The sequence below is a fragment of the Plectropomus leopardus genome, chromosome 2 (assembly GCF_008729295.1).
Source record: "Plectropomus leopardus isolate mb chromosome 2, YSFRI_Pleo_2.0, whole genome shotgun sequence".
NCBI lineage: Eukaryota > Metazoa > Chordata > Actinopteri > Perciformes > Serranidae > Plectropomus > Plectropomus leopardus.
Window position 1 is genome coordinate 17,716,847 of NC_056464.1, and position 21,670 is coordinate 17,738,516.

Consider the following 21,670-nt stretch of genomic DNA (forward strand, 5'->3'; position numbering starts at 1 on the left):
ATACATATAAATTCAATAAATGAATATGAAAACTAGTATTTAAAGCAGAGGAAGTATGATAAATAATTGAACAGTCATAAAGCTGTAATGACAATTCTTTAAGAAGTAATAACCGGGATGCTCTGAGTAGTTACTACAACCTTTAACTTTAATTCTTTCTTTCACATTAACTTGACAGCACTCTGTTACACCTGTCTGGCTCTGTCATTCTGAAATCTGAAAATGATCCTACTAGAAGTAAGGTTAAGAAGTCATATAAATCAAACGATCTTCATTCTTTAGAAACAGAAATGTGCTCAGTAAATTCAGTGCATTTATGTAGCTCTTTTCTAGTCTTAGTGACCACTCAAAGCTCTGTACAACAAAAGCCAGCATTCATCCACTCACACACTCATTCACACATTGATGGCAGAGGCTACCATGCAAGGTGCTGTATGATCATCACTTTCATCGAGAATCATCTTCTGGAACCTTTATCCATCCATCTGTAATTGCCATCCTTTGGTTTAGTCGTATAGAAAAGCAAGCCCTCATTATACATCACTAATACAGGGCTTGATCAAATACTGCGCGATTCTTTTTTTTTTAATTTGTCATGTCAAATGCAGCAGAGCGTGTAGAAGGTCAGTCTTCTAGCGGATGTGTGGCCATCATTCAGCTCTTATTCAAAACAAGGACATCCTTCAGAGGATAAAGAGAAATATCAGGGGTGGCATGAATAGAGTGAGACTACCGGTGCTTGAATTAATTGTATGCACAGCATTTCAAACGTTACCCCAGAGACAGAACACCCCAGAGAATCAAATACAAAAGGAAGCACATAAGAAAAGCAAATCACAATGAGAAGTTATGTCTTATCATTTGCCTGCTAAACTGATTTCTGCCAGCGTAACATATATTCACATCTTGGCAAGCCCATTTATATGCTGCTTTTCCAAGGCAGGTCCACTTGTACAAATGGATTGAAGCAATAATACAGGAGATAGTGTGCCCATTTTGATCCAGAAAAAAACTTATGGAGACACAATAAACTGTTGTTTGTAGACTGATTTATTTTAAGAGATTATTAATTAATCATAGTACCATGCATTGTGAAGCACTTAATTGTAATACAGTTTAAGTTTGTCTTTTGTTGCTTTTTCTTTGTTTGTTTCTTCCATTGTGCTTTTACTAACAACCCAGTTCGTCTCTTTTATTTGAAGTAAATGACTGTTGCTGTTGTTATTCGATCAAAGATAAAAGCTTCCATAAACTGGACTCACTACTAGGATAAATTAAGCAGTGATATTTTATAGTAGCATTCATTCATGTAAAAATAGAACGGATTCACAGTTCAAAAGTTGTGAATCAATAATTTTACACATACTGTACATAACAGACATGTCTGTGCAATGATGAAAATAAAAAATAAACAAGTAACACCCACAGTTGTGATGTTCACTTGGTGATGAATGAGAAAGTTTGTGGAATTCAAGCATTGTATTTATTATTGTTATTCTCATACCACAAATATTACGATAAAAAGATAAGGAATTCCTGTAACAGACACACCATATGGCAAGCAATTATATACAGTAGTTTTATACTGTGTGCTCCTGTCTGAAGACAGCAAGGAATAAAGTGTGAAAACAACCTGCATGTGACAAATGTTAGATAATTGAAGGTGTGATGGATGTGTTGGATGTCGTTATGTTTATGCAATATGCCAAAACTGACACTTTTAAATATGGCAATGTCGTGATGATACCTAATGCAATCGTGTGTGTGTGTGTGTGTGTGTGTGTGTGTGTGTGCGCGTGTGTGTCTGTGTGTCTGTGGCTGTGTGTGTGTGTGTGTGTGTCTGTCTTTTGTGAGAACCCATCAGAGTTTTCCACCTTTAGTGGGGACGTTTTCCATACCCGATGGTTACAGGTATAGTCCGGATATGGCCAGAGATGGAAGAAGTCCTCAGATTATTTTTTTAAGGTCCAGTATGTAGGATTTAGTGCCACCTAGTGGTGAGGTTGCAGAACTGAAGCCTTTTCAATGAGCCGAGCACTTGTGAGAGAACTACCACGGCCGAGGCCCTCTCTAAAGTCAGTGTTTGTTTTGTCCATTTTTGGCTACTGTAAAACTAGGCCTATATGGCGGTCACTGTGGAAAAGGACCTGCTACGAGGATTAAAAGCTCATTCTAAAGAAAGAAAACAAAGATTTTTATTTTCAGGTGATTATAAACTAAAGAGAACATTGCAGATTATCATATTTCATTTTCTCCAATAGATGCCCCTAAATCCTGCACACTGGACTTTTAAGACAAGTAGTAATACCAAAGTTGGTAACTTATGAAAATAAAATTGTTATTTTGCTCTATCCAGTGGGCAGTGTTTAGTTTTCAGCTTGTCTGTTTCTAACAAGGTGGTGAGGTCACAAACTTTCTCGTTTACAGCTAAACAGTACACTAAAACATGTTTCTGAAAACATTTGAGGTGAGAAACAGGCAAATGATGTAACAAAAAGTTGGTTCATATTTGATCAGCACTGCCTAATATGACAATTTGACCATAATTCATGATCAGTGATTGACATAATGAACAACAGCATGACAGACTCCGCAGCTCTGATTGGTTGTTTTTGGTGTCGTAGGCCATTATAAGTAATATGAGGAGGCAGAAGAACATTTTTTTTCCACAGATCACCTGTTTTATGTACTTCTGTGTGGATATAAAGACTGCTGCAGCAAATAAGACAAAAGGCTATTTTTATTAAAAAATAAATACCCTCTCCAGCTTTAATATTGTCATCACTTTAGTCTTGCAGCTGGTAAAGAAGGAGCTCATTTTAAATACTTTATACACTGCTGGTTAACCTTATCTGTAGTAATACATCTAAATTCATCAGTTGGTTATATTTTCTTTTATTAAAATCTTTAAAGTAACTCAAGTTGTCAGATAAACGTGGAACGATTAAAGGTACCGTCTTTCTATCTGAGATGTTGTGGAGAAGAGATCGGCTTTAAAGCGTCATAAAATGGAAATACTTCAAAATTGTCCTTAAGTACAGTACTTTGTACATGTACATAGCTCCAATCCAGCACTGGATTTAGGGAATAGCCATAGTGGACTGCTTTCATGAGTAGAGAAAAGCCAGTCTGTGAGTGTTTGTGCATGTGTATCCACCTATTTTTTTTAGGTAAACCGCTCAGTCCTCAGTTCACTCCCCCATCATGTTCCATATGTTCGGATCAGCTGTGACGGACAGCAGATGTTTCCCAATATTTGGCTTTTGCCATCGCAATCCAAATTTCCACTGCCAAACTAATTTACTCCTGCCACCAGCACTCCTCATAGTTGCCTTGGAAACGAAACTTGCGGTAGCTTTTCTGTTTAGTGAAAGTGAAGTAATTGATGCATTATATGCTAATCAGAAATAACAGTGTGGGTTGGATGATGTGGATGTTCACCCAGTTGGCATACCAAGCAGATGCAGATGAGTGTAAAGCTGTCTGTTTCCTGGGCAGACCTTTGATGATGAATGCCAGGCGCAGCTCTGCTGATGGAAACGTCTGCTTCCTGCTCAGCAGACCAGCAAAGACACAGTCAATGGAATATTAAAATCATTATATCAGAGAATAAAAGGAAAAAAAAAGATCAAAAGAGGCGGGAAATGGTAGTGTGATAAACAGCAGTGATTGTTCAGAAGGAACCGTTTCACTGGAATTTCTCAGATGCTGCTGCGGTCATCACTGATCTTATCAGGGCAGGTAAAATGTCTCTATTTATGGTGGACAATTAGATGTTTCAGAGCAATTATTACTTTAATTGGCTGCGAGACTGAATGGGGTCTTAATGGATGAGCATATGCATACACTGGAAAATCTATTATAGTACAGTGCATCACTTTTATGTCACCATGTGGACCATGGCTTAAATGGCTAAAAGTCAGATCCCTTCGTCTTTGCTTCTCTTTGTTGTTATCACCTATTCCCAAAAAGCTGCCCCTAATGAGCATGGCTGTACATGAGAAAAAATATACCGCAGTGCCTCAAGATACAGTGGCAATGATTTTGGCTCCTGACAGTTGACAGGGAGACAGGAAGATGAAAATGGAATAAAACTGAAGTGCAGTATTGTGAATTATTTAGTGCGGGGCCGTCGCAAAGATCTGACTACTTGCTCATTTAGGAAGATTAACAGATGTGGCAAATCACTCTGTTGTCAATCTTTTACAGTTCCAAGCTGAAAAACTATGAATAAATTGGATTTCATATCTCCAATGGGAACTATTCTTTACGAGGGCCCTCTTTTCCTCTCTTCCCTGCACAGTATGCCTAAAAATAAAAAAGGATGCATTTGTTATCCGACCCGACTGAGGGCCATTGTGTTGCATTTTTCACTGTGGCCTTATCTCACTCATTCAAATTCTGCCCCTCCAGCAACTTCTGAATCAGTCTTACTTACAGGAGGAAACACATTTGTGCAAGTTCTCTATAGAGCTGCGCATAATGAGAAAAATATGGCACTGCTGGACAGGAGATAAGTGTGACCTGTACGACACTGAGAGGCTACCAGCCACTGATTTTGTAGAATAGACAAATGTGCTCAACTCTCAGTGACGTATCTCTTAAAACTCAGCATTTATGTTGTTCTGCTTTGCTGACACTCTTGTGTACCTTTACTGTCACGAAAAGACTTGGTCCCACCTCCCTTCTTACATCTTTACTCTTTATAACCTGTCCTCTAACTGAGGTGCACTCGGACCCAATGAAGACACTTTCACATAGGCATTAATCTGCCACAGCCTTGCTTTATGGCCACAAATATACCGTCTAAGGAGAATGAGAACTTCACTTCGCCACCAACTCCTCCTCCTCCTCCTCCTCCCTCTCTCGTTCTCCCATCTCTTGCTCCATCTCAGAGCCACTGTTTAGACAGGAAGCTGTGTGCTCAGAGAAGCTGTTGTCTTGTTAAATGATACAACTGAGGAGGAAATGGATAACAGCCAACCTTGATAATTTTACATCCCCTGCCCCAGACAACAGACTGAATCCCTGGGAATGATTTGCCTCAAAGGCTGCTCTCCTTTTACACAGCTTTATTAGTTAGCACTGTCATGCTTTTCATAGCTTTACCATTTAGCCTTCCTGAAATTCCTCATCATGTGACACACAAGACCATGTTTTGACCTGACAATAGCATGTGAGATCCAAATGCAAGTGGACAGCTGGAACACATTGCCGATCATACCTGTGCCTATCATCCCCAGCTGAACACTTGTGTTCAGATGTCATTACTGCCGCGCGCTGAGTCATTAAAGCCGCACATAGACTGAATATAAAGATGAACGACGTGCTTACCCCCGCTATGCTTAAGTGTGGCTAACATATCCGGGATAGGGGCGGGCCAGAATCTGTGCAGTACCGATATCCGCAGTGGGGGAGTACCAGCCAAAACACCCGCCTGACTAATCATGAGCAGTCCCATTGAATGCGAGTGCATGGATTAGCACACACGGCTGTCAATCATGGCAGACAAACCCCTTTTTGTGGAATTTAATTGAACTCATTAAAACAGAACTCATCATAAAAATAATCACTTGCACAAATATCAAGGTGATGAGAATTACCTTCAGTGACAGAAACCATCTTTGGGAAAAAAAATATTTGGTGTGTCCTTTTTAGTTTGACCTATGACCCATTCACTAATTTAGGGCAGGCATTATGACCTATACTGCAGCTACACTTTGGGGGAACTATTATGTCGTCTATCTTTATATGCAGTCTATACAGCCACACTTTAGCTAGCTGCTCTGTAGCATGCTTACAACCCAAGTTGGTAGTTGTGTCAGTACAACTGGAGCTATCACTGTCAGCAGAATTGAACACTACTTCCTCTATAGGGCAAAACAAAGGATGGTCGCACAACACTTTGTCCAGCTTGAAATAAACTGGGTAAGTTACAACGCATTAGAGCACTGTCACCAATACAATCACCAACCCCTGATGACGTGGTCCTTTTGCGAGATGCATCAGGATGGTGTTAGCATTTATACTGCAAAGCATAGTGGTCAAGTGCATCCGAGGGAAGTGGTTGAATGAATGGATCGGAGATGCGTCTTGGTGGCTGTTTATACCTGTATTTAGTGCTATCCAGTTAAAATCACATCAGCTGTGATGCACGGTGATGCCAGATCAAAACCATGTGCAAAAGTCCATGGATCCAGTGGTGGCTTTGAGGCTGTGCTTCTATTTTGACAATGCTAACATGCTAATACGTTGTTCACCATCTTAGTTTAACATGTTAACATGCCAACATTCAAAAGCACTAAGCACAATGTGCAGCTGAGGTTTAGAAATGTTAGTTTTGAAGGTACTTAATTTAAAAAAAAAAAAAAAAGTATTAAAGGGGAGGGAAAATAAGTGCTGAGGGAACATTGGGCTGACCCCACAAAGAGTCAGCGTTATCCTCAGGGTGGCACAAGAAGAAGAGTAATGGCTTAACAATGTTAGAAAGCTTTATCTTCTGGGTATTAATGTCTTTGATCAATTCTATTATGATAAATCCAATTATTTTAGATATTTAAGTCTTGATCAAAGTAGTAGAAAGACCAACCAACTGACCACTGCCAAATGTACCTGTGAAAAATACCTCCGCTTCTATTGCAGTTGGACATATTGCATTAAAATTGACGGACGAGGGAATGTCAGTGTCTTGTTTGATTAGTAAAAGTCAAACACTCAAAGTACACTAATATGGTTACTTGAAGGCTCTGGTCCACTAGCTCAGAGGTGATGAGCAAACACAGAGGGAGTGGTATTACTCATTTTACTTGATAGCCAGTTTATGATTTCTGTTATGAAATTTGGATGTCATTATTAGAGTGATGTAGGCCCATTAATTAAGAGGTGATTCAATTTCTCTTTTAAGACTTAATTTAAACTACAATTGAACATTTAGCGTGATCTCTTTGACACAAAATGTCAAAGAGACACAGGGTGTCAAACATACGTCTGATTGGAGAAGACAAACACAGTGTAAAAACAGCCTTTTCACACTGTTCGACACAAGCAGCAAATTGCCTGGAATTTAAAACTAATGAGCAATTACCCCACCAATGAACTTCTATTAATGTCTGTTTTCTCAATGCTCTCCAACTGAATCCCAATTTTGACTTATTTAATCAATCTGAATAAATACACTTGTTTTTAGTTCCTTAATCTTTCGTTATGTTCACTGTGAGCTACAAATATGCTCTTGCATTCTGATGCACATCCAAGAAAATAACTCATAATCTCTGAGCTCCTCATGAAAGACTGAATGCAGTGTACACAGACAAACATATTTCTCAGTAATCAAAACATGTCAACCACTATTGGTTCAGTTTATCTTGGCATTCATAAATATTTAATTTGCATGCAGCTTCTATTATGAACCCCCAGCCCACATTTTTGCCATATAAAATGGATTATTTAGCCTTTAGAAAGAGAAGAGTTGCACTCTGCTTGAACTGACGGCTTGTTTCCGATTTAATCTGTTATCCCCTGCCATGCACATGAAAGGCCCTTCAACATGGGACAGTAATGACTTAACAGGTGTATTCACAAAGAGAAATATCCAACAATATAATCAATTATTCACTCTCTCTCTCAGCCCTGAACAACTACGATCCAGGAGATGATAAACATGTGCACATTGCTTTGATGATGGAATTCAAAACTGTAATCAATGAACAGGGAGGTAAAATGAAGGTTATTGTTGTTTCTTTAATGAACTTAAGTATTGTGTGGGTATTATCATTTTGAATTACAAGTTTATAGATTTGCCATGCCATTTGTCATGCATTTTCTCCCCAACAAAGCTGAGCATAATGTTCAGTAAGTTCAGTGGATCTTAAAGATTATTGAGGAACCTAGGTGAAAATTAATCATAAGAAAACATGTGACTATAAATGAACTGAACTTCCCACAGAAGTACATTTTGGTAAAGGTGAACAGATGCTTGTGTGTGCATAAAGACTGGACTCACCTGGAGATTTTGGCTGTTTTTTAAAGATCACCATCACCTCCTGCAGCCCACAGTCTGTAACAACATCTGTGGTATGATCATTTGTAATATAACCACCATTAACAGTCTGTCAAAGCAGCTGTAATCCTAGAGAGAGACGTGTACCAAGGTTATCATAGTTTTATATTTTTCATTAGTTAAATTTTTTCTTTTTCAGCTCAGTTTAGTGTGGGTTTGCTAATGTCAGTTTTGGTTTATTGTTTCAAAATGTTTAGTTGTAGTTCAGTTTTTATCTGTTTCAGTATTAGTTTGGGGTTTTTTTGCGAGGGGCTAAAGCATGGTCAAAAAAGGCAGAAAACAGTCAAAAAAAAAACATGACTCACCAGAAAATTCACAGGAAGAGACTGCTAGGATGCTGTTGCAGGGGAAAAGGACAAAGTGGCACAGAGGGAAGAGAACAAAGAGACTAAAACCTCAAAAGGAGGAAGGACAGTGACAGGTGCAATACATTAGGGCGGAGCAGATAATCACACAGGAGAGACACACACAAGGCAGGAAATGGAGGCTCTGAAAGAAGTCAAGGGGTGACTACCAAAATAAAACAGGACGCCGCACACGAAACATGAGGAACTTAATTGTCCTGGATGTGATGTGAGAGGTTTAATAAGTCCAGAGTAAGTATTAAAATACAAACACAACACTGTGAAGACAATTAACTTACAGAGATGTAGACACACCAGTCTCAGTAAACAAATACATCAATCCATCCTGATGCTTGTTGTGTCAACAATTTTGACCAAATTTATGAAGATTGAAACTAAAGAGATTTTCTTGTATATTTTGATTTATTGTAGATTTTGTAACTTCACAATATTGTTTTGGTCTAGTTTTTATTTTTACTTGAATAACTAAATTGAAATGTTTTTTCACACCAAGTTTTAGTATCTATTTAGTTAACTATAATGACCATGCCTCATAAATGCTAATCTAAAATCAGTGAAAAAAGAACAGTCGTTGAAAAAAACCTCTAAACGGGTGCTACAAATGCAGAGCATATGCCCAATTATATGCTTAAAGGTGACTACTTTACTCATCCTCAGTGTGCATTACAGTATATGAGGACACATGAGCCCCATGCCATTTTAACCTGGCAAAGATCCAGATGGGACCAAATTGTCTTGATTAAACTTTTGTGGCATGGAGAAAGAGAGCACTGTGCGTTTTTTTTCTTCCCTTAATGTCCTATGTTGGTAAGGCATCACATCCATTAAAGCAGAGAATAACACAACAGCTCCATTGGGGCAAATAGAGATTACCAGAGCAGTGATTTCAAACATGACATCCAGGTGACTCTGCCAGAGAGAGATAGTTACACTGAAGAAAAAGAAGAGAAGTATGCTGGATATTTAATTTGCAAACTCTATCCTCTGAACAACTGAATGGTGAGATACCACGGCAGGTCATACTGTGGGGAATCATTATATTTTATAGACCTACTTGTGGTACACTCAAGATACAAGTGCTCACAAGTATACAAATTGGACTGATTTATGAAAACTACAAGGCCAATGCTTTTATTCATCGGGTATGAAGTGTCTGTAAATATTCTCGTAAATAGACTCAATTATGTGTAGTGGTGTCTGATTTTTTGCGTTTTCTTTTCCTTTCTCATATATGTAGAGTATAATGTGACAAACTGTACATGTCGCTCCCACAGGAGAATAATCTTCCCACAAAGGCAAAGACACAGATGGAGCATTATCTATTTAACATCAACATTGTAAGAGTTCTTTGATACACAGAAGAGTCAAAACGCGATCATGTAATTGTGATGCTAAGCAAAAGCACTGTGAAGGATCTTCTTTTCTCAAGACTGAAGTGATACTTTCCAACACACAAGAATCCAAGGTTGGAATGTGCGAATTTCTCCTTTGAAAAGATGAACATAAAAACTTAAAATATGACATTACCTTTCTTATTGTCCTCTTAGAAAACTGCTAAATTGATTACCACTCAAAGTTTGATCTTGGTTCTGCAGCCATGCACGAGATAATACAGCACACAATCATCACATAAAGGTCTTTGTGTCGGAGCAAAACTACAAATTCTGCCCGTGAAACTCATTTGAACATTTTCCTCTCTTGTGTTGTGGTATTTGATGGTTGGTCTGTGTAGATAGTTTTTTAGTGTTTGAGCAGCCACAGTCACAGATATGAGGAGGCATCTGAGGCATCATAACAGAATAAAGTGAAGCACCATCTGCAATATTAATGAGGTAATTATGCAAATGTGATACCAGCTTTCATCACTCACAAAATAGTGATCTTTATGGCACACAGAAATCATGCTCATTGTTCAGACCTCTCCTTTTTTGCTGATAATGTTGATAAAGCTGGAAGCTAATTCGTGTTTGTACGCTTGACTGAAAAGCTTCTCGCATATCTTTTCCCACAGAAGTAATCTGTGTCACAGTTGATGCTGTCAGATGAAAAATAATTCTTGCTTTTGCGCTTTAATTCCTTATGAAATGCTGATGGCATGAAGGAGTAAAGCTCTCTGAGAAGTGTCATCTCCTGCACTGTAAAACACACAGATAGTATGAGTATTTTCATTTCAAAAATCAAACTTTGTCACACAAAGATTTCAGTCTGTGCTGCAGATGTTTATGTAGAGCAATGCTGCACCCTAGTGTGAAAAATGGGAACAAAATAAAATGAAATCACTATTGGTTACCACTAGAGGCGCCTAATAATAGGCTCCTTATTACTATAATATAATGCAAAATTTGAATGATATTCAAGTTGACCCTCCACAGGGAGGTCAGAGTACAGGTCAGATACAGATTACTGAAATATTAACAGGAAGAGATCATAATTGCAAATTAAGTCATCTCAGGAATGAAGCAGTGGTCAGCTTCTTAGGATTCAAAATCAGCTACAGAGCAGCACCCCTGGAGCTTCAGGGTCTCTGTTTGCAATGCATGAATACGGCTCCTCTGGTTAATGGGCAGTCCCTAAACAACTATCTCTTCTTCACAGTTTTTCAAGTAAAACCTCAAATGTGAAGTGTAAATTGGTTGGTGATTTCATTGCTAAAATAAAAACCAGCAGAGTTGTTGTAACTGTGGTCAAGAATCACAGAACGGCGGCAGCTCTCCACACTGTGTTAACGTCTTGATTAAAGTGGAAACAAAAGATATATGTAAGGCTGTAAAGGAGGATGACATTTTAAAATGTGTTTTACAGGTCTGAGATCAAACTATGAACATCATGATAATCTTATTTTGTCTTTTTTGTCTTTGTCTTACGTTTGTCTATTATTGTCTATTGTCTATTCTATCAGATTAAACACTAAACCACAAGAGAAATGAGCAATAGGGTTAGGGTTAAGCTCCCAAAACACCAAAACATACATGTCCCTTAATGCAACCAATTGTATAATTTACCTCGGAAGTCAGAGAAGGGAAATATCTCTCACCCCAACTGACCATTTTCCAGTACAAGTCAGAAAACCAATATGTGGTTCTTCAGTAACAACATGTCCGCAAAGACAGTGCTGCGTTAACGACTGCTTTAATGAGACACACAAAAAAAAGCATATTACTACAGCTTTAAGTGCTGTTGATGCACATAGTAGCCACCTTGAATTTTTAAGGCTGGCGTTGTTGAGGTTCTTCTGACCTCAGTTGGTGTTCCATTTGAAATTTCCTACTGGGAATTTGGAAATTCTGTCTTTCCAGTGGAACGCACCATTACCTTGACCCTTCTTACCTGGTAAATGCCTACCTTTTATATCTTCCTGTTTGTAATTAATGCAGACTTTTTCTAGTCTAAAGAAAAAACTGATAATGTCATCACTCGATGTTGTTATCAGGGCTACTTTTTAGACTTCAGAAAGCTCCTCCAAAGACACAGAGGCCATTTTACAAATGTTTTCACAGGCTGATTTGTTCTCCTCAGGACCTGCCAACCAGATTTACATGTGCAAAAATAACCCAAAAACCAGAGTGGCCTGTTAAGTTACTCATTTTCAGTTAAAGCCTTTTCTACATTAAACAAAACATTTTTTATTTCAAATATTTAAAAAATCTGATTGAATTCATATTTGTCAAACGGTTAGTATCAAAAATCTACTTTGAATAATCGCAACGTGTGATTTAACCTCACATTTAAGAAGGTAATTAAACACTCATTTGAGACATTTCTAATTAGCCACTTTTTGTCGAAATTTGTCATAATCCATTCTTTGTTGACACACTCGTTCATCACAGAGAACGCAGTTTGAACTTGATGCCCCCCCCCCCCCCCCCCCCCCACCACACACTCCCACACAGTACTGTACGTGTCTGTCAGTTTTCCACTGCACTGAGCAATGATGATTGAAATGTTACCAAGGGAACCAGCCCGAGCGACAATCACTGACTGGAAATAACTGAAGGTCACAGGTAACAACACTGCAGAAAGTTTGACACCAGATAACCATGCAGATAACGCAGGCAGAGGTGGCAGTTTTCAAAAACTTCCTGTAGATACTTTATATATGACACACGGTATATTTGAACAGTAATAGTGAAAAAACATGGGTTTATATATATATAATGTATGTATATAAACATATCACATACTTTAAATCATTTTTAGACATTTCTCTTTAGTGGAAATATTTAATGTAGAAAAATATATTATAAACTGTAACTGGTTTTCATGAAATGCTACATTTTCTCTGGCAGTAGTGCTACATTCATGACCAGGAAGGAAACTGAGCAGTTTGTTCCACCAAGATGAAAATCAGAGTTCTGTGGTGTGTACAAAAAGCCCAAAACAAAGGCTACGAACTCAGTTTCAGAGTTATAACGACCTCCTCCTGGTGAGAAGATTGTTCTTACAGAGAGCTACGCTGCTGGGGGAAGCCTCTGAGGACGTGATGCAGGAGCTGCAGGAGCCCTGGTCCACTCTGTAGGAGATGGAGTTGTAAAAAACGGGGTTGCTGTGCCCACCCGCCTGGTCACAGTGAGGCGGAGAGGGGCTGTTGCAAATGTCCAGGCCACAGCACATGAAGGAGAACAAGGCCCTGAGTCTGCTTGGTTCAGAGAGATTTGAGTGCTCAGATGAAACAAGTCTGCGCTCTTCCACAGGAGAGGGGAGGAGATTCATACAGCTGGTGCCTCCCGCCATGGGAAGACTCAGGTTGCACAGGTTGCTGTGTCCATCTTGGCGGTCTTTGTAGCTAACATCAGCAGTTTCTGATTCTGCCTCCGACACCTCTCTGTCCCCCGGTGCATCCTTAGGCTGCGCTCCCTGCTCCTCTACTGCTGCCTCAGGCCTCACGTCAGGCTCCTCTGTGTTGACTGTGAGAAATCTGAGGACCACCAGGTTAAGAAAAGCGCCGATGACTGTCAGCCCGACCAAAATGTACATGAAGCTAAATGCCACATAGGGGGGTCGCTTCTGGAGAGCGTCTGTTGTCTGCAGGGCCACAAAATCCCCAAATCCAATGGTGGTGAGCGTGATAAAGCAGTAGTAGTAGGCATTAAAGAAGGTCCAGTCCTCAAAATGGGAGAAGGCTGCAGCTCCGATACACAGGGTGCTCATGCACGACAACATACCCACCAGGACCATGTTCCCCATGGACACCTCTGTCTTCCTTAAGCCCAGGCTGTGCTTGGTTCGGCGCAGGAGGTAGCGGACAAAGGTGTTGATCCTCTCACCCAGGCTCTGGAACATGACCAGTGTCAGAGGGATGCCCAGGAGAGCGTAAAACATACAGAAGGCCTTGCCAGCATCAGTGCGTGGAGCAGCGTGGCCATAACCTACAAAGTCACAGTATATTGCAGGTCACAAAATGCCAAGTAATGATGTTTAATGTCCAGAAAGATTTACAGACATCAAGATTACTACGCTTTATACACTGCAAGGCTAAAGTGTTCACAAGCCTCAGGTCTCCCGTTCTAAGTTTGTGGGTCTCACTGCTTAACTGTTTGAAACCTGGGATGACATGACTTTTCTTGTGCTGCTTTCAGACGCCTTTCACAAGTATGTAAACCTTTGAACTCAAATTTATTTCAAAAACATGGGGGGAAAAAGGTAGTGAGCAACTCAGTAAGAAATGTTCCACAAATTGAAAAAAAAATAGTAGATTTAGAAAATGATTCTTAAAAAGCTAGGGGAAAATGTCCAGGAAAAAAAAGATAAAAGCTTGGGGAGAAAACTATCTTTATAATTATACTAATTAAATATTTTACATTATGTAACAAAATTATTATACATTTTTTAGCACTTTTTCCACATCCTCAAGCAGGAATGCTTGAGGCGGGGTTACCAAAACTATATAAACTAATCAAAATGAATGAAAGGTGTATCGTCCCCCACCATTAAAGTATGGCTACATTACAACTCTGTTCTGCAAACATTTGCTCCATCCCCCAAACACTTCTATTAAGGCGTGTGTTTCCTGTTTCGGTGTGATCTCCAGCCGGCTACAGCAGACTCACATTTTTTACATTTATACAGCTTTGATTGAATGTGGTAAATAGAGACACAGATGGACCGTGATTGGAAATAGAAAATATATATGTATGTCTGCTATGTTAAGTACATTATTACCAATCGATGATTGAACAAATCGATCACGACTCCTACACAATTCACATGACAACACCATGTCCTTTTTGTGTGTGGGGCTATTTTGTTGAACAGAAACTAAATTGTTTTATTGGCTATTTATTTTCAAAAGGCAATTCAGCTATTGTTGTGCCTTCATGCTTTTACTTTAAATAAGAACATTTATGGAGATACTCCACTCAGTTGTATAACAAACCATCTGAGCACCATCTGATGAGCACTGAAGAGACTCATTCTCTACGGAGCAAAGAGGATGTGGTCTACTTGAATTTAATTAATTTTAAGAGTGGGGGGAAAAGCATTAAAAAGTCCATATAACCTTCTCAAAATTTCAGCACTCCAACAGCATAGTGAACACTGCTCTTTATCAATATTCTCAGTGTATGTTTTAGTTACATTTACATCAAAATATAGCTTAATAGATCTACATCAAACAGGCCTACCATCTCAGTCTGAACTCAGGACCCTGACGTGCTTACAAAAAGTTATATTATGATAACAATGTCTTATGTGCCTGCTCTCAAGTTTGTAAGTGTCTTGCATAGTTTCGGCAAAAAAATGTTGCCATATTTTAAACAAATACTATGCTACTGCATATGGATGGAAGGCAGCTAGGTAAAATATATATATCATGAGTTGGAGTTTTGAAATCAGCTTTCTTAATGTTTTAATCATTTTTACACAATGTGAAAATTGGTCACTATGGGAATTCATTGTAACTATTGTGAATCTATGTTGACCAGTTTTTATGGCCAGTTATCAACCACATTGGGAGGATGTAGAAGGGGATTTTATATGTCACAGTGCCACACACTAAAATGTTTATTGTTTACATCGTGAAAATCAATTGGAGTTTGTTAAATGACAAAGCAAACCACTGTCTATTTGCAAAATCTCACACAATATGGATATCCATGCAACACCTTATGGGGCACTGCAGACCTGTGAAGTTTCACCTCTTTTTCTTATCATTAGCCTTTACATGCTGTGTGAATGGTGCACCGACTGGTTGGCATTTTTAATTCCGTTGTACATGTTACAATGACAATAAAGACCTATTCTATTCTTCTATTCTGCTCCTCCAGAAGTGACCCCCTTCACCTTATAACAGGGCTCCCCCTTTCAAGAGTGCCCAAACACTCACAGATCCGCATGCAGTAAGGCGCAAACACCACATGTCCTGTGTTTTTGTCAGACAGCCTAAGTAGCGGGTAGTATGTACTTGCCAATTGTGGTGATAACAGTGATTGCAAAATAAAAAGAGCCGGCGAACTTCCACTGGCTCCCGGCGCGGTGCGGCTCCGACAGGAGGACCACTCTCTCGATCTGTCGGTAGTCATCCTCGGTGAAGACATACTTCTTCTTCAACTCGTTCAGCTTCTGCTCCAGCGCCTTTTTCCTTGAACTCTCGCTGTCTGACTCCAGCGCGTCAAAGACGGCGGCTCCTATAAGCAGGTAGAGAACAACAGAGAGGATGAGAGACAGGGTCCTGATGTCCTGCGTCCTCATCCTCAACTCCGGAGTGCGCGCGGAGCGCAGGGAGGGAGGGTGCTGCTGCTCACAGGCACACGGAGGACACGGGAGCTTGTTTCATCATCTTCATCCATCTTTGGTGATGTGTTGAGGCCCCTTTAGCCTGCTAGGATTACAACAGCAGCCCACATATGTTAGGTGTTGAAATTGTAGCCTGTTCTTTAGCGTGTCATCACGCGAAGTGCCACCAATCCCGCGTGTCTGCACAAGTTACCTGAGCTCAGCAGCTGGCAGCACACTGCCTTTCCACAGGATGTTAGTGTACTTAAAGGTGATCACATGACCTCATTTACCGAGGTCTATACCTGCCTTAAATGGAGGCCTGTCTCGCAGGTGCACCCACTCACACGCATGTGCACTCAATTCAAATTAAAACAATTAAAACTGTGGTTTACTTATTGTTACTTCACTTCGACCTCCACCGCGGGAAATAGTATTTGTGCAGAGTTTGACACCAAAAGGTTTAAACCAATCTGCTAAAAAAAGGAATGTTTCTCTCTTGTCACCTTAAATATAAAGTGTGTGCACATTTTGTGACATTACAACTGCTAATTATGGTCCGATATGCAGCTTATATGTACAGGTGTGATGTGGAACCTGGCAAACGGTGCACATGCACCGGTCACAAACTTTATTGCTTTTTCTGTAAAATTTTTGCTTATTCATAGATTCAGAGGTTTTTTTTCAGCAAGGCATATAGAGTAGATGTCATTTTAAGAATTTTTATGGAGTACAGGGGTAGGCAACCTGTGGCTCTGGAGCAATCTGTGGCTCTTGAGCCCTTCTCCAGTGGCTCCCTGTGGCTTAAAAAACAATTGCATGTAAATGAATAAAGTTTTAACATTTTAATTCTTATCTATCATTGTTGTAGAACCTGAAATGATTCTTACATGTTCCAACTGTAAAAATTGTGGAGCCTATATGCATCTAAAATGTGATTTATACATGTGTAGTCTAGCACCTTTTATATTTTGCAAAGCCAAATAGCAATGGTTGGTCTTGAGTCTCCCCAGCTTGGCTAGCCATAGATTCTCCAAAAAATAGAGAATCTAATGGTGCTTGGACAGATTAGTCTGCTTTCACTGCCAATGCAGAACAGTTAAATAATAAACATGAATAGCCCACTGCAAAGTGGCCACTTTGTGGTGGAACATATAAATGAATGCTTACTTAGACCCATTACTAATGTTGATAAGCTACTTTAAACTTGACATGCTGTGTTACCGTCATTATGAGGCTAAATATGTTTTGTGGCTCCAGACACTTTCTTTTGTTGGTCAAAAAGGGCTAATTTGATAGTAAAGGTTCTCGACCCCTGATCTAGGAGACAGAACTTTTTTGAGGGAAAAAAAAACAAAAGCGTACTAATAATATTTATATGCGAGTGTCTTTAAATGTAAAAAAAAAAAGTCTGATGGGGATCCTCTCTTTTTAGTATTGCCTACTAACTAAATAAATACATTTAGTGAGCGTTTTCTACTCTTGTGCAATAAATATGTGTGTCTGTCTGTGCACCTGCAAAGAATCTTGGTATCCCTGATATTGTACTCTTGGTATTCTGTCTTGGTATTTTCAACAAAAGGATCGGAGAGCTTCACACAAAAAAAGGCAGTAAATGTTAATAATGAAATTCAGTAAGCAAAAATAAATCAGTTAGGAGCCTAGAAATAATTTATAACCACTTAACTCCTGTTGCCCTATTAATTCAAACTGAATTTTTGCTCCCTGCTTTCTGTAAATTTAGATGTCAGCCAAAGCAAAATAATTTGTGTTAGTTCTCAGTTTACCACTTTCGGTCCCTCTTTATTTAAACATTGTCCCATTCTGTGAGGTATTTATGCTGCAAACTTTCTCAGTCGGGCTCTCTTGGCTGTTAATCACTGATCCTGTGTTTGGAGAGGTTTGGGATACACAAGTGTCAGAGAGTCAGTGTGTGTTGTGGCTGCAGCCGCCACAGAGAAGCACTGCAGAAACAGCTGTGCTTTCCAGACTCATACTCTCTTGATTATTTTGCCTGTGAAGCGTTCATGTGCGGAATATTCCAATACCCCTCGGCTAAAGTATTACTCTGAGCAGTGAAGCATTAGCTTGTGGCAGCGCTGACCTTTATCAAGCACACTTAGTCACTGAGTGATCCAGTAAGCCTTCGTCATTAACTATGTCCAACGCACAGAGCGAGCGAGAGAGAGACAGGAGAGGTGATCTGTGTGTATGAATCAGTGCAGTTCAAGGACGTTGTAGTGGGGGGGGGGGGGGGGCTGATTACCCAGGGCCCCAATGGGAGGGGAGCTCCAAAAAGCTGGGGATGAAAACTTTGGTTGTGATTGTAGTTTTTTAATTTAATTTAATGTATGTCATACTGAATTAAATCTGGCTGAATAATTATTTAAAAGGACTCAACTTTGTATTTAAAAAAAAGGAAAAAAAGTTGGAAAGTCCCTCTCAAACCTTAAATGTGCAAAATGGTTTAGTCCACCACTGCACTTCATCTTTGAATGCAGCAAGAGTCATGTGAATGACTTGTGTCACGTCTTTCCCTGTCTCTCAATCTGGGATTTAAAAGAGAAAATAACGCAGTGGCCACAGGTTTGACTTCAACCTGCAGCCCTTTGCTACATGTTATTCCCTCTTCATCAATTAAGGTAAAGGGCCCCCAAAAATTCCTTAAAAAAAAGACAAGAAAAGAAAAGAAAGGAAAAGATAGCAAACTGACTTTGTAAAATGTAAAAAATTAGGGCCAATAATTTGTTGCTACGTTCCTGGTAGAGCTACACAGAAGCATCACAGTGGGGGGACAAATGGGACTTATTACCCAGGGCCCCAGTGGGAGGGGGTCGTCAAAAAGCCTGTAATGAATATTTTTGGTTGTTTGCACTTTTTTCTTATATAATAAGTACCTTAAAGAAAGAAGAAAGAAAGAAAGAAAGAAGAAAAACTGACTTGAAGTTAACTTAAAAAAAGTTAAAAGGTGCATGAGAGAGACATGGATCAAGAGAGGAGGGGCCCACAGAGAACGCTTAAAGACCAAGAATTCGTTGCTACACAGGGGCCTGGTTTGTGGGGCCTCGCCTGGGTTCTTAGTAGCATCTGCAGAGTTTTTGCTCAGTGTCATGCTAATTGGGTTCACAGCAGAGCAACCAGAAAATAGGCTGACTGCTGTAGCGCCATGCTGTAAGTTATTTCAGTTTTCATATCCTGCATGAAGTTTTCCATCTATTTCATGAGGACATTCCAATTGTGGGACCCATTCATGCACTAAAGCAGGCCATAAAGAGCCTGAGATCTGTCATTTAAAATCCACATTCAATTGCCTCCCTTCCATATAGAACATATGGCTATCTCCACACTGTGTTTTTATCTTTCAGAGGACAGTACAGGACCTTATCCCGCTTTCGTACGCAGGAAAGAATCTATTGCCGAGCAGATGTTAATGCAGACAAGTCCTGATTTTCTCCACTGGCGTGGTAAGAGCAATTATCTCCTTTTGAGAGGAGCCCCTGAGAGATAATAGCCCCTGCCAGGGTCCACTTAATGATAGCACACAGTGTTTACATCAGTATTATTCAACATCAGTTCCTCATGTAGATTTCATATTGTATGTAGGAAACAAATAACCCACAGATAAAACAGACATATCAATTCCAGCAGTATACTGTGCAATCACTGCAAAGGACATGTGACTTTTTTTAATGAGGCTCCTGTGGTTAAACAGCTCTCCAGCCATGAAGTAATGATGCTGAATTATCTTATGTGCTCATCTCATATCTCTCTGTGCACTACAGGGTGGTTCATGCATCCCTTTATCTTACACAGGAAGACATTAAGAGCAGGATGTCCACTGACTGGAGTCGAGACATTCATCTGTCCAAGTGTCATCCCTGTAGAAAATGAGGCGGAAAACATACTGCAAACACGATGCTATCTTTACACAGATAACAGTGGGTGAAGCGGGGAGATAAAGACAGGTGTTATGACGATCATATGTTACAGAGACGTGCCGTATTTTGGTCATGAAAATGCCTGTTTCTTTATTTTTTTTAAAGGACTTTATATGGACTTGCAGGCGGAGTGTCTCTTTGGTGAAAAGTCATCAGTGTCACAGAGGGAAAACAGGCTTGAACTTTGCAGCTAATGTGAACACTCCTTTGTGCCTTATTAGTCAAAAGGGCAGGGATGTGATCTTTAATTCCTCAACGTCACCAACCTCATGCTAGCTGAGGCACCTGGTGTGGGGATGTTAGTGTTGTAATTTTTTTATGTTTCATGGATCGCTGTGTTCTCAAATGACAGTAAATTGACGCTGACTGCAGTATTTTTTGTTTTGAAATTATAGTTGTGTCATTTTTTGTACAAGATCAAAAACAATACCTCGACTTTGTTGCTCCTGTTTTAGTGTACTTAATCTGTTAAAAAAAGACTAAAAGCAAATAAGTAAAAACAAATAGTACAAACTGAATTACATTCAAATTTCAAAGGGACAGGTAACACTTTATTGCTTATACCTTAAAAAGAACTATATTTATCAGTTACAATTGTCACCTTTTATGAAAATAACTGTTGTACTATTTGCTGAAAACTGTCACTATATTCAGAAAGAAGTACATGACACCAAGATAATATGTAAAAAAAAAAAAAAAAAAAAAAGGTTTCCTCCACTCACATCGCTTGGAATGACATTCGCTAGTAATCGACCACGGCACACCAAAAACAACCAATCAGAGCCAAGTAGTCTCAAACACAGCTGTCAATCCATGTCTATCTCTGCTCAGGTGTGCTGTTTCACTGTAAAGACTAGGTGATCAGTGGATAGAGCAGCACCCATGTACAGAGGCTGTGTACTGCCGCAGCGGCCGCGGGTTTGAATCCAGTCTTGGCCCTTTGCTGCATGTGCTGCAGAAAGGGCTACAATTTCAACAACCTAACATATGTGGGCCTCCTCTCTTTCCCCCCATTTCACACTTACACTGTCCTGTCAACTAAAGGCAAATAAAAGCCCCCCAAAAATAATTTAAAAACAACAACAACTACAATAGGTGGCACTAATCAAATATGAATCAAGAGTTTGTTAATGCATTGTCTATTTTTCAGGAACAATTTTTGTTGATGTAAATTAAAACATTTGACATGTTTGAAGCACGAATAAATTCCCACCAACAGGACCAACATTCTCATTTTACACCTAAACTGTAAAACTAAAATATGCTTCTGAAAACATCTGAGCTGAGGAATAGGCAGTGCAGTAACAGAATCGGGATTCGTATTTGATCAGTGGTGCCCGGTTTGACAGTTTGACAGCACTTCACGAGCAGTGGGTCCGCTCCATTTGAGTGTGCCGATGCAGAAAACACAAAACCGTGAGGCTGGGAGAGCTGTTTGAATAAAGCGTAATGAAGTGGGCTGCATGGACAGGTGATGTTTCACAATGTGATCTTATGTACGCCTGATTGTACAACTGTCTCTGTGTTATCAGTTTCTCTTGACTAGTTTGCGTTTATATGGGCCCATGTGGTCGTGGTGATGTAAACGCCACTCTCAC

General features: G+C 39.6%; 1 protein-coding gene across 2 annotated transcripts; it reads right to left on the reverse strand.

The window, feature by feature from the left end:
* Nucleotides 1-12,643: 12,643 nt before the first annotated feature.
* LOC121951710 (potassium channel subfamily K member 9-like) lies at nucleotides 12,644-16,401 on the reverse strand. Of its 2 annotated transcripts, XM_042498159.1 has the most exons (3): nucleotides 16,349-16,401; nucleotides 15,828-16,240; nucleotides 12,644-13,790 (listed from the first exon to the last, which is right to left on the reverse strand). In XM_042498159.1, exons 2-3 carry the CDS (start codon nucleotides 16,108-16,110, stop codon nucleotides 12,829-12,831), a joined length of 1,245 nt encoding a protein of 414 aa, XP_042354093.1. In that variant the 5' UTR covers nucleotides 16,111-16,240; nucleotides 16,349-16,401; the 3' UTR covers nucleotides 12,644-12,828. The 2 variants fall into 2 exon arrangements, with proteins under 2 accessions (XP_042354093.1, XP_042354101.1); XM_042498167.1 differs by lacking the exon at nucleotides 16,349-16,401 and having other exon boundaries at nucleotides 15,828-16,279.
* Nucleotides 16,402-21,670: the final 5,269 nt, after the last annotated feature.

Bases quoted from the DNA above. Each gene is read 5' to 3' on its own strand.
- LOC121951710 (XM_042498159.1), bottom strand. From the start codon at position 16,110: ATGAGGACGCAGGACATCAGGACCCTGTCTCTCATCCTCTCTGTTGTT. The intron at 13,791-15,827 runs GCAAGTACATAC...GTGACTTTGTAG, and splicing joins CACTGTTATCACCACAATTG to GTTATGGCCACGCTGCTCCA.